General features: G+C 46.0%; 1 protein-coding gene across 1 annotated transcript in view; it reads left to right on the forward strand.

The window, feature by feature from the left end:
* The window catches only part of Slit3 (slit guidance ligand 3), a 587,052-nt gene that overhangs the window by 104,847 nt on the left and 468,592 nt on the right, over positions 1–13,613 (forward strand). Inside the window, exon 4 of the mRNA NM_011412.3 lies at positions 8,535–8,606. Within this exon, the coding sequence (NP_035542.2) occupies positions 8,535–8,606 (72 nt within the window). The remainder of the gene's footprint in view (positions 1–8,534; positions 8,607–13,613) is intronic.

The following is a 13,613-nucleotide window of genomic DNA, read 5'->3' on the forward strand; positions in this document are numbered from 1 at the left end:
TGTGTGTGCCTGTGTGTGCGTGTCTGTGTGTATGGTGGCTTGTATACACTTGACCTATAGGGAGTGGTACTGTTAGGAGGTGTAGCCTTGTTGGAGGACCATGAGGGTGGGCTTTGGAGGTCTCCTCCTATGCTCAGGTTCTACCCATTACAGAAGAGAGCTTCCCCTGTCTGCCTGCAGATGCCAGTCTCTCCTGGCTGCCTTCAGATCAAGATGCAGAACTCTTAGCTCCTTCTCCAGCACCGTGTCTGCCTGCATGCTGCCATGTTTCTTGCTGTGATGATGATGCACATGTGTGTTTTCATAATAATGTATGTGTGTTCTTTCCTATGTTTTTCTGGAGTCTGAGCCTTTAACTACTAATTTCCAGGGAATTCCACATAGGGCCTCCAGGGAGCCCACTCTTTATTTCTCTTTCTTTAGAAACGTGTATGCATATGTGTATGTGGTGCAAGAGTAGATGTATGTGGTGTGTGCGCACATGCGTGCAGTGTGCTTTGTTTTGTTGGTTAGGTAGTTGTTTGGTGTTTTTGAGACAGAGTTTCTCTGTGTAGCGTCCTGGAACTCATTCTGTGTCAGGCTGGCCTTAAACTCAGTGGTCCACCTGCCTCTGCCCTTGGCATTAAAAGTGTGCATCACCTCTACCAAGCTGTTGGTTTCATTGTTCAGAGACAGGGTCTTTCCATCTAGCTTGCTCTTCAGTTACACTGGCTGACTAGTAAGTCCCTAAGATCTGCTTATCTCTGTAGCCCCAGTGTGGAGTCACAGGCATAAGCCACCATGCTTGGCTTGTTACATGGGTACTGGGGAACAGAGTTCAGGTCTCTATGCTTGTGCAGCAAACATTTTACCCACTGATCCTTCTCCCATGGTGCTCACGACTTTGGTCATTTATAAAGCAGCCCGCTGATTCCAGCTTCTGTTTCATCTGCATTGTTCTGAGCAAAGGTGACTTAGACCTGAGAGGCAGCAGTGCTGTAGGCAAAGCTTCCTGGTGCCCATCTCATTCTCTGAGAGCCCAAAGGTCTCTGGTGCAGCTATGTAGATGGGAACCACACCCCTCTTTTCCTCCCCAAATGCAAGTCTTTTGGATGCAGTGATAGTTGAGCACATGGCGGCAGCAGGGGCTACGGTCAGAGGCAAGTAGTCTGCAGCCATTGATGTGCTCAGCATTTCCCTAACAGCCGTGAAATTGGAGGGAAATTGGTCCAATATGAGGTGCAGGAAAGTCCAAGGGGGTTATTGTTGGGGAGGGGGGGCTTGGTGCTTAATTTCTCTTTAAGTTAATCCATGTAAGGAAAGATCTCAAAAAAGCCCCAGAGTTCTTCAGACCTTAACACAGGACACCCACTCGGGTACCCAAAACTGCCAGTAAGAGCTGAGAACACACAGGGCTGTTCTGAATGGAAAACTCATCAGGTCTGAAACAAGGATACGGTTTCCTAAAAGATGCTCCAGCCTGAGAGACCCTCAGCGTCTTCTGAAACATGAGAGCAAGACTGTGAACAGGCTCGGCCAGGGTCAGTTTCTTAGTCTGCTCTCTGACTCAGTTTCTCCAACTCTAGCACAGGCAGATGTGTCTTGTTATTGGTTCCCTTTGGGGGTTATCGAGGAGCCTCCTGTGACCCAAGCAGCAAAGTCATGACAGCAGCATGACAGAGGGTCCAAGAGCCCAGTGCTTAAGCCTCATGTGTGAAGTATGGGGTTCTACCTACGCTCTCTTGTGCCTCAATGTCAAAAGTTGCTCAAAAGACTAAGAGAAACATCTATGTAAAGTATCTATCTAGCATATATCAGTGTGTAGTAAGCACTCTGTGTTAACATTTTTTAAAAAAGAAAGAAAAAAGGAAAGGATGAATGAATGAGTTAATAAAGGAAAAAAGACAAAGCAACATTGGTTATTAGGAAGAGTCCCTACCGGGCATCCACAATTTCCAGTATATTCCCAACTTCCTTTGGGTCATGTGACTAGTGAAGGCCAATAGGATGGCAGCAGCAGTTTTGTGAGTCACTACAGGGTCAGAGGGTTGTGAGATGCCATAGTCCCTCCTGCCTTCAGTCCCTCCTCCCACCCACCCCTACCCTCTTCCCTCTCTTGACACGGCAACTTCAGTGACCATGTTTTCCCCTGTGGTGACACAGAAGAGGCAAGGCGTTCTTGTGAGTGCAGAGTGCTAAGTGTTAGCCCAGGGAGACTGTGGGGCTCATTTGTTACTGCCTTGCTGACGGATACAGTTGTCCGTGATGGAAAAATCAATCCGTATCTTTGCGCTCTTAATGATAATAACAGTAGCTGTAACTGCTACCGTTTATTGAACCCTGGAGAGACTCTGCATAGCTGTTTGCAGAAGCCAAGCCATTCAGCCCTCTCAGGTATCCTGCTAGAGACATGGTTTGCTATCACATAATAATTGCATTCTTAAAATAATCTCTTTTAAAATCTTTTTATTTTAAGTTCTCATAAACAATTTCAGTGTCGGAAAGACTGCTCGGGGGCAGGGAATTCAGTCTACAACAGAGTTAATTTTTCTACAGAAATCTCTAAAACAAGGGTTTCTAATTGCTCTTAGGTTACTTGGGAATTGCAAACTAAAAATAAGTAGTCTTAAAATTTGGCAGAAGCCAACCGAAATGTCATTGAGCACATGCTGAGAACTCTGGATGCCAGTGTTTAGTTAAGTTACTTCTAAAGGAGGGAAGTCAATTTTGAATTGGTGCATAGTTGCTATTATAAGGAAGATCCTTCATCCATCACCTAAGCTGTCTACTGCCACCACCATTAAAAAATGAGCCTAAAAGCAAAGAAAAATAGTCACTCAACCGAAGTGACCCTGTGCAGAGAGGCTATTGGCCAACAGAATGTCAGACCTCAAATGTAGGGTTGCACCTGATTGCAAGTGGCAGAAACCATAACCTATTGGAAGTCAGGCTGCTTACTGAATCCATCCGATAAGGGCAGTTTACATCCTGCATGTAGCAGGATAGTAGACTGGATTTGCCGTGTTTGACAGGTGTCAAGTCATCTATGAGGTGGCAGGCAGCTGATGGAAGTTGCCTCTAATCTGATCTTCCCAAAGTTTTATCTTACTTACCACTCACAGTGATGTATGTGAATTTGGGGGGCGAGGGGTGGGTGATGGTCCTTTGCTGCCACTTAAGGCTTCCTAGCTACCATGCTCCCCATCTTTCCACTGAGAGCGTCTGTCTCGGAGAACAAAGTAGCATTGATGCTTTCTCTGCAGACAGGGGGGAGTTTCTGAAGTATCAGCAGACGGAGAATAAACACAGGCTAAATGTGACTAACCCAAGCAGCCCTGGTGACCTTTGTGGGTCAACACACACTGTCTTGCTCCCTCCAGGGTCTAGCCCAAGACACCTGGACATTCCACAACTCTGTATGTAAAGAAAAGAGCCCGCTGGTGTGTGGGTGGTCCTAGAGGTCCCCAACACAGTCCTTTCCCCAGTGAGGTGAATTGATGAGTCTGTCCCTTTCATATCTTGCACAGCTGAGTCTGGGAGCTGGGGCTCTGGGAGCCTTTTCTTCCCTCATGGTGCTCACCATACCTGTCCAGGGAAGCATCTGCTTCTCCAGACTCCCACAAGTGGCCACTCTTGACTTTTGGTTTATGCATCAACTGAACACGCCCATAACAGGCTCATAAAGGTCCCTTGTGAGCCTGGTGCTGTGATGTCTATCTATAGGACACAGACTACATCAGCCATGTTTCCCAGTCTGGGAAGATGAGACTTATATATTAAGCATTGAAGTATATTGAAGGGTCTTACTACCCCATTAGCTACAGGTTTAGTATCAGGCATCTGGCTTTGGGTCCCACATCATCAGGTTGGCTGTTTTGCTATGGTAAGTGCCTGATCCTTCTTTAACCACTGTGTCTTTTTTTTTTCAGGGATGGTAAGAGTGTTGGCCTCTAGGCATGTCTATGAATCGAGTGTGTGCAAAGTGTTTCAAATGGAGGTGGACTTGTGTTTTTAGTGTTAGTAGTAGGCTTAAGTGGATGAACTTGGGAGATCTCAGTGCTACAGAAGTTCTGAACAGTAGCACACTCCCCTTCTGTACCCCGCTCTTCCCTTTTCTCTTCTCCTTGCTCACTGATGGCTAGTGTCTTTGACTGATACATTACCCAAGCTTGAGCTCAGAGGGCCACTTTTACTCCCTTCATTGCTGCCAGTCCCTCATCCCATAAAGGCCTTCACTCACAAACCTACTGGTTACACCTGGTTTCTGTCTCTGCATTGGTGCTTAATTATTACTAACGAAGCCTACACTCATAACTCTAGAGCCCTCTTAACTGTCCTCCTTAATTTCTGTGTCGCCCCCTTCCAAGTCAGAGAGGACTGCTCTATAGGTGGTCCTCAACTCTACTGCCACCGGAGAGGACTTCTTCAAATTCTAACCAGATGGTCGCTTTCTTGATGATACTCTTTCTGTTGCTTATCTTACATAAAGGCTGCTCCCAACTTCCTCACAAAAGCAGTACAAGACTGCCCCCAACACAGCCCGTAGACTCTGCCATCTACAGGAATGCATAGACTCTAAGCCTAGGGTGTGGCTTCTGAAGAGACCCACTTATCCTTCCAACTGGAACTCAGACTCTCTTTCTTTGGGACACTGTTAAACTAGGACTACCTAGCTGCCCCTCCTCCATGTCCCTGTCACACCTCTGCTTACAAGATCATGGTGTCATTTTATACTTCACATCTGTCTTCCTCAACCACACATGGTCTTAAAGAAGAGATTGTATCTCATTCGTCTTTTCGTTCAGGCTTTTATTTTAAAAGAGCTGGAGAGATGGCAGGGTGGAAGGAGAGTTTAATGGACAGATACACGGATCGGTCTGTGGATCACTGAAATGGTTCAGTTCAACAGTGGTCAAAGCTTCTGAACATGTGTTGCACGCATGGCTAAATGCAAGATGGTCTTCAACAACCCCTTTACAAAGACAAGCTGTGTTTCTTAAAGCTCCACAGTTGAAGTCGAAAAACTATGAGGGCAACTCAGCAACCAGGAGGCTTTGACCTTGATCCAGAGCAAAGCTCAGAGGTGCTTCTGCTCATAGAAGAAAAGGAGGCACATGCATGGGCCCTCTCCTAGCTTAACCTGCCTTGCCTCCTGCTGACCTTATCTCTGCTGGCCTCACCCAGGTCCATTCGGCTCTACATTCAGCCCACTGTTCATTCTAACTCGAACAGTGGCTAGAGATGGCCACCTCCAGTGCCAGAGTCACATCAAAGCAGGTGGCATCAAAGCATCAAGGCCAACCACCATCTGCAACTTTCAGGAGAACAGCTTGTTTCTCTCTATTCCATACTCAATAACTCGGATAACTGGCCTCCTTGCTTGAAGTTTGACTTTCAAACCAGTCTAGTGCTCCCACAGGGAGCCAAGCAGAAGACCATTGTCCAATTGTTTCACCAAGGAAAACAGAATAAGTCTTAGAGTGATCTAGAAATACAACATTAAGCTTCTGATATGGAGAATTGGCACGCGAACCAACCAGTCAACGGTGGAAAGGCCCTGGGGCTACTGGGATCAGAGCCCAGCCTGGCCGCCAGGAATCCTCATTCAGGGGTTGAGAAGCAGCCGGCAAAGCACAATTGGCTAAATTTGGTTGTGTTTTTATTTTTGTCCAGCCATAAATACCGGCAAAGAAATGAAAACTATTCCTTTCCTTCCGGGAGCCTCAGAGCCAGGCTGGCTTTATTTTTAGCTGCTAGTCTAGGGCTTTTAGCACACTAAATACTCTGTCCACTACTATAAGAGGCAGTGGGCTAGACTCTAGGGGTTTTGCCTAGACCGAGAGTTGGGTGTCTGAACTGAATTCTTCCCAGACTTTGTGCAATTATGATGACAAGGGTGGCTCCAGACAGAACCAAAGAGGGACTCAGTTCTTGTCCAAAGGGTCCCCAAGAGAGTCCTTTTCAGGAAAGGCAGAGTGCTCAGAGCAGATCAGTGTCTGGAGAGGGTGGAAGAAGTCGCAACTGTAGATGAAAAGAAGCAGAAGAATTGTAGATTGGGAATGGGCCCGGGTACTTTTATTCTGTGAAGGTTTTGAGTGCCCTGATTCAGGACCTGAAGCTAGCTAACTATGACCAGATCCTGCTACAGCACCCCTGAGAGATGATGTGGCCTCGGTCTGGCCTGGATACTTGGCTTTGAATTTATTATGTAAGAGGCAAGAGGACAATAACAACCCAGCCTTAAGCTCTACTTGGAGAGACTGCCAGGGCCGCAGGAAACATAGCATTTGGTATGCAGAGCAGAGGTTGGGAGCAGCCATCCCTAGCATCATTATCACGAGGGCCTTCATGTGACATTCAGTATTCCACATGTTCTAGGCCAGTTCTTCCTGGAACCAGAGGAGTAGTGTCATTTGCATTTGGAAAACAGAGGGTCAAAGGGCTTAGTAACTTGTCCTTAGCTCTACAGTGAGAGAATAATCCAGCCAAGCCTAAAACCAGCACTGATGAGCCTCAGTCCTAACACCATGCCTTCAGTGGGACCAGTGACCTCTATATGCTATGAAGAGACTTATCACTGAACACATAGGAGCTGCTCTAAGCAGGGAACTAGGTTCCTCTGCCTTGAGTCCTCCAGTTTCATGATAAGAGTGTGCAAACACGATGTCAAACGTGATTTTATTTTTTTATTTAAGCAGAAAGCAACTAATGGATACTGAATGTAGAATGGTGTCTACCCGGGATGTTAGAAGGGAAAATCAGGGAGTTGTTAAATGGATAGTATAATTGTGTGAGACGGAAGTGTCCTGGAGATTCGTCCTACAGCCAGGAGAATACAGTCCACATGACTGTGCCTCCTACCTCCGAACTGTGTGCTTAGAAACTGAGAGGACAGCTAATTTCATGTGGTATGATTTCGCCATCCTTTTTAACAATTAGAAATAAGATCTCAAGTATTGGGGTCAGACCATCGTAGAGGCAGGCAGCGGGTTGGAGCGTTTCCTGTCCTACTTCCCAGCCTTTCTGTTCCGTCTTCCCTATGATCAGAAGCTTCCTCAGCAGCATCCCTGGTCCCACCCCACATGGCACAGACTTTGTCAGGGCTAAGGTGCATGCTCTGTGAAGGGCGTTCATTAGGCGACATTGTGATGCTTCTCTGTCTCGTGCTTGGCCCTTTCTGACCTGCTTTGAGTCCCTGGTTCCACCAAAGATTTTGTCTATAGAATGGGAGGAGATAGTAGTTAAGTCTCCCTTCCCAGAGTCATGTTTTCTTAGAGTACATGTAGGGAAAGGAGCAGGCTTGGACTTCGTTTCAGAGAAGTGGGGTGCAGGTCCTGCTTTCCTCCTCAGTTTGTTTAGCTCTAACATGGGGGTAACAGTTATTCCAGGTAACTGCGTTTCACCTATGAATAGATGCAATGCCGAAGAACATGGAGCTAGCTAAGAACAGGCCTCTCTCCAGGTTGATTACCTACCTCAAGAAAGCATTCCTCATCAACATCAGAACAGGGGCTTGGTATGCCCCGGTCCTTTCTGGTCTCAGCCACGTTCAGAAGAAACTTGGGCTGTTTTCTGTGTTACCAAGTTTTAAGTCACTGAGACTACAATACCTGACATAGGTTAGGAAGGTAAGGTTTTTTGTTTTTGTTTTTGCTTTCGTTTTTTAATTTGGCTTTCTCTTCAGAGAGTTTCAGTCTATCTTGTCAGGAAAGGCAAGGAGGAGAAGCTCACTTGGTGGGAGACAGATTGTGTGATGAAAGCTACTTGTACCATGGTAGACCAGAACGCCAAAGAATATTGGAACCTTCAAAGGCCCTTTCCTAATGATATATTTCTATCAGCTAGACCCCACCACTAAAACTTCCACAGAATCTCATCCCATAAATATGTCTTAATTGTTTTTAGCTCAGAAGAAAGTAAACTTTTAGGTTGAAATGAATACTTTCAATAGATTTATGGTGTACTTATTTTTATACTTGCTCAGATATGACCTGAGAAAATTTCTCATGGACAAAGCATCCCATAAAAGCCAAAGGGCCAAGGACCCATGAATGTCATGATACAGCTCTGCTGTGCTCCCAAGAGCCCCCATGACAGAGATAGGTTTTTGGATTCTTCAACCCATAATGATCTGACTTGCCCTCTTTTCTGTTCCTATGGCAACTGCCATCTGCTCTGATCCCCGCCATTATTTAAGACTTGGAACATTTTCTCTGATATTTAATTTATGCCGTGAAAAGCCCAAAAGTGTTATCTGGAGTCCATGGGAAAGAAAGTTGTCACCAATGAGTGATGTCTGTCCCAGACTTGTGACCAAGGAGAGGAGGCACGGCCAGTGGGCTAGGTTTGACAGATAGGCATTTCTATTTCCAGCCTGACTATAAACTCTATTATAATAATGGTCTATGTACCTTCTGTGTGTGGAGAATACCATGCTAGAAGATCTAGAATGTCTCTTAATAGCTGGGGATGGACTGACTGATCAAAGCAATGTCTATATGTACACTTGACACACTTGTCATCCTTTGACATCCTTTTCATCCTTTCCTCACCAGACGTCTGAACAAGAACAAGCTCCAGGTCCTCCCAGAACTGCTTTTCCAGAGCACCCCGAAGCTCACCAGACTGTGAGTAGCATTCATTTGTATTCTCTACCTTGTATCTTGTCTGGCTTGGGTCTCACGGACATTGTGATTGTTACCGTGTGTTTATGCCATATGGTGCTTGAGGGGCAACGTCTGACTTCTTGTTCTGTCTGTCAGGGCTGGGTGGCTTTATTGACCAGTGAAAACTAGCAGTGTGCGGTTATGGATGGCTTTTCCCCTTAGAAAAAGGGAGGCAACTCCGGCCTGGACTTACTACATGAACTGTCCCTCCATGAAGACCGTATTCACTGGGAGCTGCCCATGTGTGTTCTTAGCATCAGTCTGGATGAAGCCCACTGCCTTGTTACCCACTGCTCGCTTCTTGCTATTGACAGTTCAGAAACTCTGGGTCTCCAGGTCTATGGTTTGATGGAAAAATGAAAAAAAAGAAAGTTGATTTTCACATTATTTTCCAGAAAAGTTGGGGCAGCCATACTTCTGGGTATATTTTCACAGTGACAGCCTACAAGCTTGGGAGCCAGAGGTACAGACTGTGGTAGAGACTGTGACTTGTGGATTATGGACAATCTCTGCAAGTGCTACTTACTGACCGTGAACTTGAAACCCCTCCAGCAATGGATGATGGGTGAACTGTGCTGCCCAAGGGTTCTCTGAATGGAACAGCACAGTGTCTGACAAGCAGGGGATTCATAGCCTTGCTGAGAAGACACTAGCTTTACTGGGGAGGCTCCCATGTTACAGCCTCCAGTCTCCTTCCCCATGGCTGGGTTTAATGCCTACTTATGCAATCAAACAGTGCATGCAGACTGGAATAAACTGGAAAATAGGAAACACATGTCACTGTGTGCACTTAAGCCCTGAAGTAGGGATACATATTTATGTATGTGCATGTGTATAAACACACACACACACACACACACACACACACACACACACACACACACACCATGCATGTAAATGTGTTTTCAAAGGGCAAGAACAATGGGTTTGGGCTGTGTGGTGGTCAGTAGAGCAGTGGTCCAGTTTGCTTTCTCCAGGGCACACCTGTACTTTGTCCTGGTCTCTTCTTGCAGGGCATGGCCTGTCTTTGGTTTTCTTATACACTTAGTTAGCTGACTTTGCTAAAAGTAAGACAGGAAATGATCTTGCTTTCCACTCCTCCGATCTGCATCTGGATGGGCCCATGACTGGAGATAATGTGCAGTCTGGTTGCCTAACAGAACTCCATGAGCCATGGATCCTCCAAAGACCACCCTGGTTTTTAAAATCCCCCTTCCTGTGTGCATTACTAGGTATCCTTGCGGCCTTTAATCCCCAGAGTCTAATGGATAACTAAATTCTCAGCCGCTTAGAGAGATGTTTGTATCTAAATAGCTATTCACAATTCCTTCTGTACTTTAGTCATTTCTTACACTTGACGTTCTCGCCCCAGGACTTCATTGCCCCCTGTCATCCCACCTTTACCAAGTACTTCAGGCACATGCTGCTCATTTCAACATCAGATTCTAGTGGGAGCAGACTCTGGGGGCTGCAGCTGTTGGTGGCTTTGATGGTATGGAACTGCGATCTGAAGACTCAACTGCTTTAGGTGTCAGCTGGTCTGCTTTCCTATTCACCAATGTCTCCCTAAAACCACCAGGCAATGCCCAGTTTGTGCCAGACAGAGAAGTTTCAGGTGTTGTTAACCAGTGTCTGGGATGCTAGCTGTAGGGCCCAGGAGATGGAAAGCACTGGGCTATGTTCTCATTGCCCCTTTCTAACAGAGTTTGGAAATTCACTTTCCTTTCTGTGCCTAACTGTCTCCATCAGTAGACAGTAGCCTCCCTTCTCCCAGCCTATCAGGAGAACTGTGAAGACCCAGAGTAAGATAATAGTATAACGTATGCATTCTGGGCTTGAGAGCACTAGAAGGTGGAAGGGCCATAATAACTATAACTCCCTCTGTAGCTTTTGTCTTTGCAAGCTCAGCTTCAGAAGTCGGGGGGGGGGGGTGGTCCCTAAGTTTCAGTGAGCATTGAGATAAACTCATACCAAGCTTCTGCCTCAAGCCAGAGAGCTGCAGCTGTGAAGGCATGAGCAATGTCGACACATTTGGAGATCATCCTTCTGCAGGTCTTTGGCCAGACACAAAGATCGGCACAGATGGGTGCTCAGACAATGATGGCTAACTGAGTAGGTGGATATGTAAATGGTAGGGGCCAAAATATTCAGACAGTGGTGTCAGAAAAGTTTGAGTCTTTTATTCACTGTCCATCCATTCATCCATCCATCCATCCATCCATCCATCCATCCATCCAGTATGCTTTCTTTGGTTGTCTGTGGTAACCTAGCCTTTTGTTCTGAGGACACAGCAGAGGATATGAAGGATACTTAGCACTCCCTGTGCCTGATCCTGACACATTCTGACTGACTGCCAAAGGCTGATATATATATATATATATATATATATATATATATATATATATATATATATATATATATAATCGAAGCAACTGTATTAACCCAGGTGGAGCGATAATCAGCCATTGCTTTTTCTCTTTGGGCTTGATCTTTGATTTTCCTTAATGACTCCATTATGTCTTTGTCTTATTTTGTCAGCCACTCCAGGGCTTTTTGGAAATAAGCAGGGTACAAATTAGAAAATCAATAAATGTGCAATCATGGGTGTGTATACGTATGCCATCGGCTCTGCTGGAACAGAACTCCACCTCTCAGTAGACACAGCCACCCAGTTCCCTGGGGAGACAGACTCTGTGGATTCTGCCCTGACTGGTCTGTGGCAGGCTTTGGGAGACAGCAGCAGTTCTGGGCATTGCTCTTATTATTGCTTTTAGAGCCAAACTTCTTCACATCCAGTGTTTATCCAGAGGATATTTTTATAAATTCTTTGAGAATTTTATGCATGCCTCTAAAGTATTTGATCACATCCAGCCCCAACTGTTCCTGTTAACTGCTCCCAGATCCACCCTCTTCTCCCAACTTCAAGGAATTAAGGAAAAATTTTTAAGAGGGTTAACCTTTCTTGTCACTACGATGGACTAGCTGACAAGAAGCAACGTAAGGGGAGAAAGATTTTATTTTGACTTACAGTTTAAAGGGATACAGTCTGTCATGACCAGGAAGGTTTGGTGGTGGGAGGAAGAGGCTGCTGGCTATCAACAGGTTAGAAGTAGACGGCAGACAGGAAAGAGGATTAGGCTATAGAAACCTCAGTTCCTGACCCACACTAGGGACTCCCTCCCTCTGGAGAAGCTCTGCCCCTTAAGGTTCCACAAACTCCTGAAACAGCATCACCAGTTGAAGCTAAAATATGTGTTTAAAAATCTGCCTGTGGAGGACATTTTACATTCAAACCACAACATGACTCTCTTGGAAAGACAGTGGTGGAGTAAGAAGAAATATTTGACGTGGAGGCAAAAAGGGAAGTGGTTTCTGTTGATGGCCAATGCTCTGTTAGTAATAATTCTGACTAATGAGGACCAGCGACGAGACTGGAGCCAACTGATCCCAAAGAGGAAATCTATCAGTTCCTGTAACTGAGAAGGGTCCAGTGGTATTTAGTAAAGACATTAGGAACAACTGGAGGTAGGGTCCAGGTGATGTCATAAGGACTTCATGTTGCATCCCTTGGAACAGTGGGCACAGCCATGAGTCACAGCTGAAAACTCAACAGTGTACTAATTTTGCAGTCTCCGGGGAACTCTAAGCAGTCTGATGGAAAAGGATGGGGAGTGGGGGGTGGCGGGGCAGCGTGGTTCCTCAGCTTGTTCACAGGGTTGTCTAAGCAGAGGATCACTGCTAAGGTGACAGCATCCTCTAGTCAACCAAACGTGGTCACATGATCAACCAAATGTAGTCACATGTTCATCCCACATGTTTGGACAGTAGGTTCTCCACAGAAGGTGATCATAGGAGAAGACACAGAAAGAAATGTCCGTCAGTAACGATAGGTGCCATCAAGTTTATTTCACATCTACTTTACCTAGCATTTTAAATGAGTGCTTCAGTTCCTTGTAATGATACTTTAAAATAGTAGCACCAGCAAGCACTGAGTGCCAGATGCTGTTCTGAGCATGCTGGGAACTCATTGGTCGTCCTGGCAGCTCCATAGGGTAGGTGCTGCGGTTTGTAGCACGGTTAGTGCTATTCTGTGCGGGTGCAGCAAAGGAGAGGCTCAAAGGGCTGGATGAGTTTGCCTGACATGGTTCTGGCAAAATCCACATCTAACTCTGGATAATTCAAATCCGGAGACGGCCTTTCTAAACCATCTGGGTGAATGTGCTCCTCAGTCAATCACTGCTCCCACTTCATGGGCAAGCAAAGCTCTGAGAGGTCAACTTACGTCTCCATGAGTCCCACTGCACTAAACCGCAGCTCCTCCTGAGTGCTGGGCCCCTGTGTTCAGTTCCAGTCTTCACACCAGTCTTACCAGCAAACAAACCAAGTATGCTTCAGATCCCTGAAAAGTGGAAAATGTGCAGCTTTCCTTTCCTGTAGCAACAGACTGACATCATCAACTTATTTAAAAAAAAAAAAGGCCCCCGAAAGCCCAGTCTTGGAGGTTCCGATCCATGATAGACCAGCCTCGCTATTTTGGATCTATAGCAGCTCGGTGAACCATGTTTGGAACACACAGAAGAGCACAACTTCATAGTGCGGGGTCAGAGAGAGAAGGAAGGACTGTGGGATGGGGTCTCTGCTGGATAGTTTTATGTCAACTCAACCCAAGCTAGTTATTTAAAAGGAGGGAACCTCAACTGAGAAAATGCCTCCAACAAACTGGCTATGCAGCATTTTCTTAATTAGTATTGTTGGGGGAAGGGCCCAGGCCATTGTGAGTAGTACCATCCCTGGGATGGTGGTGATGGATTCTATAAGCAGGCTGGGCTGGAGAGATGGCTCAGTGGTTAAGAGCACTGACTGCTCTTCCTAAGGTCCTGGGTTCAAGTCCCAGTACCGATATGGCAGGTCACAACCATCTGTAGTGAGATCTGACACCCTTTTCTGAAGACAGCTACAGTGTACTTA

The sequence above is a fragment of the Mus musculus genome, chromosome 11 (assembly GCF_000001635.26).
Source record: "Mus musculus strain C57BL/6J chromosome 11, GRCm38.p6 C57BL/6J".
NCBI lineage: Eukaryota > Metazoa > Chordata > Mammalia > Rodentia > Muridae > Mus > Mus musculus.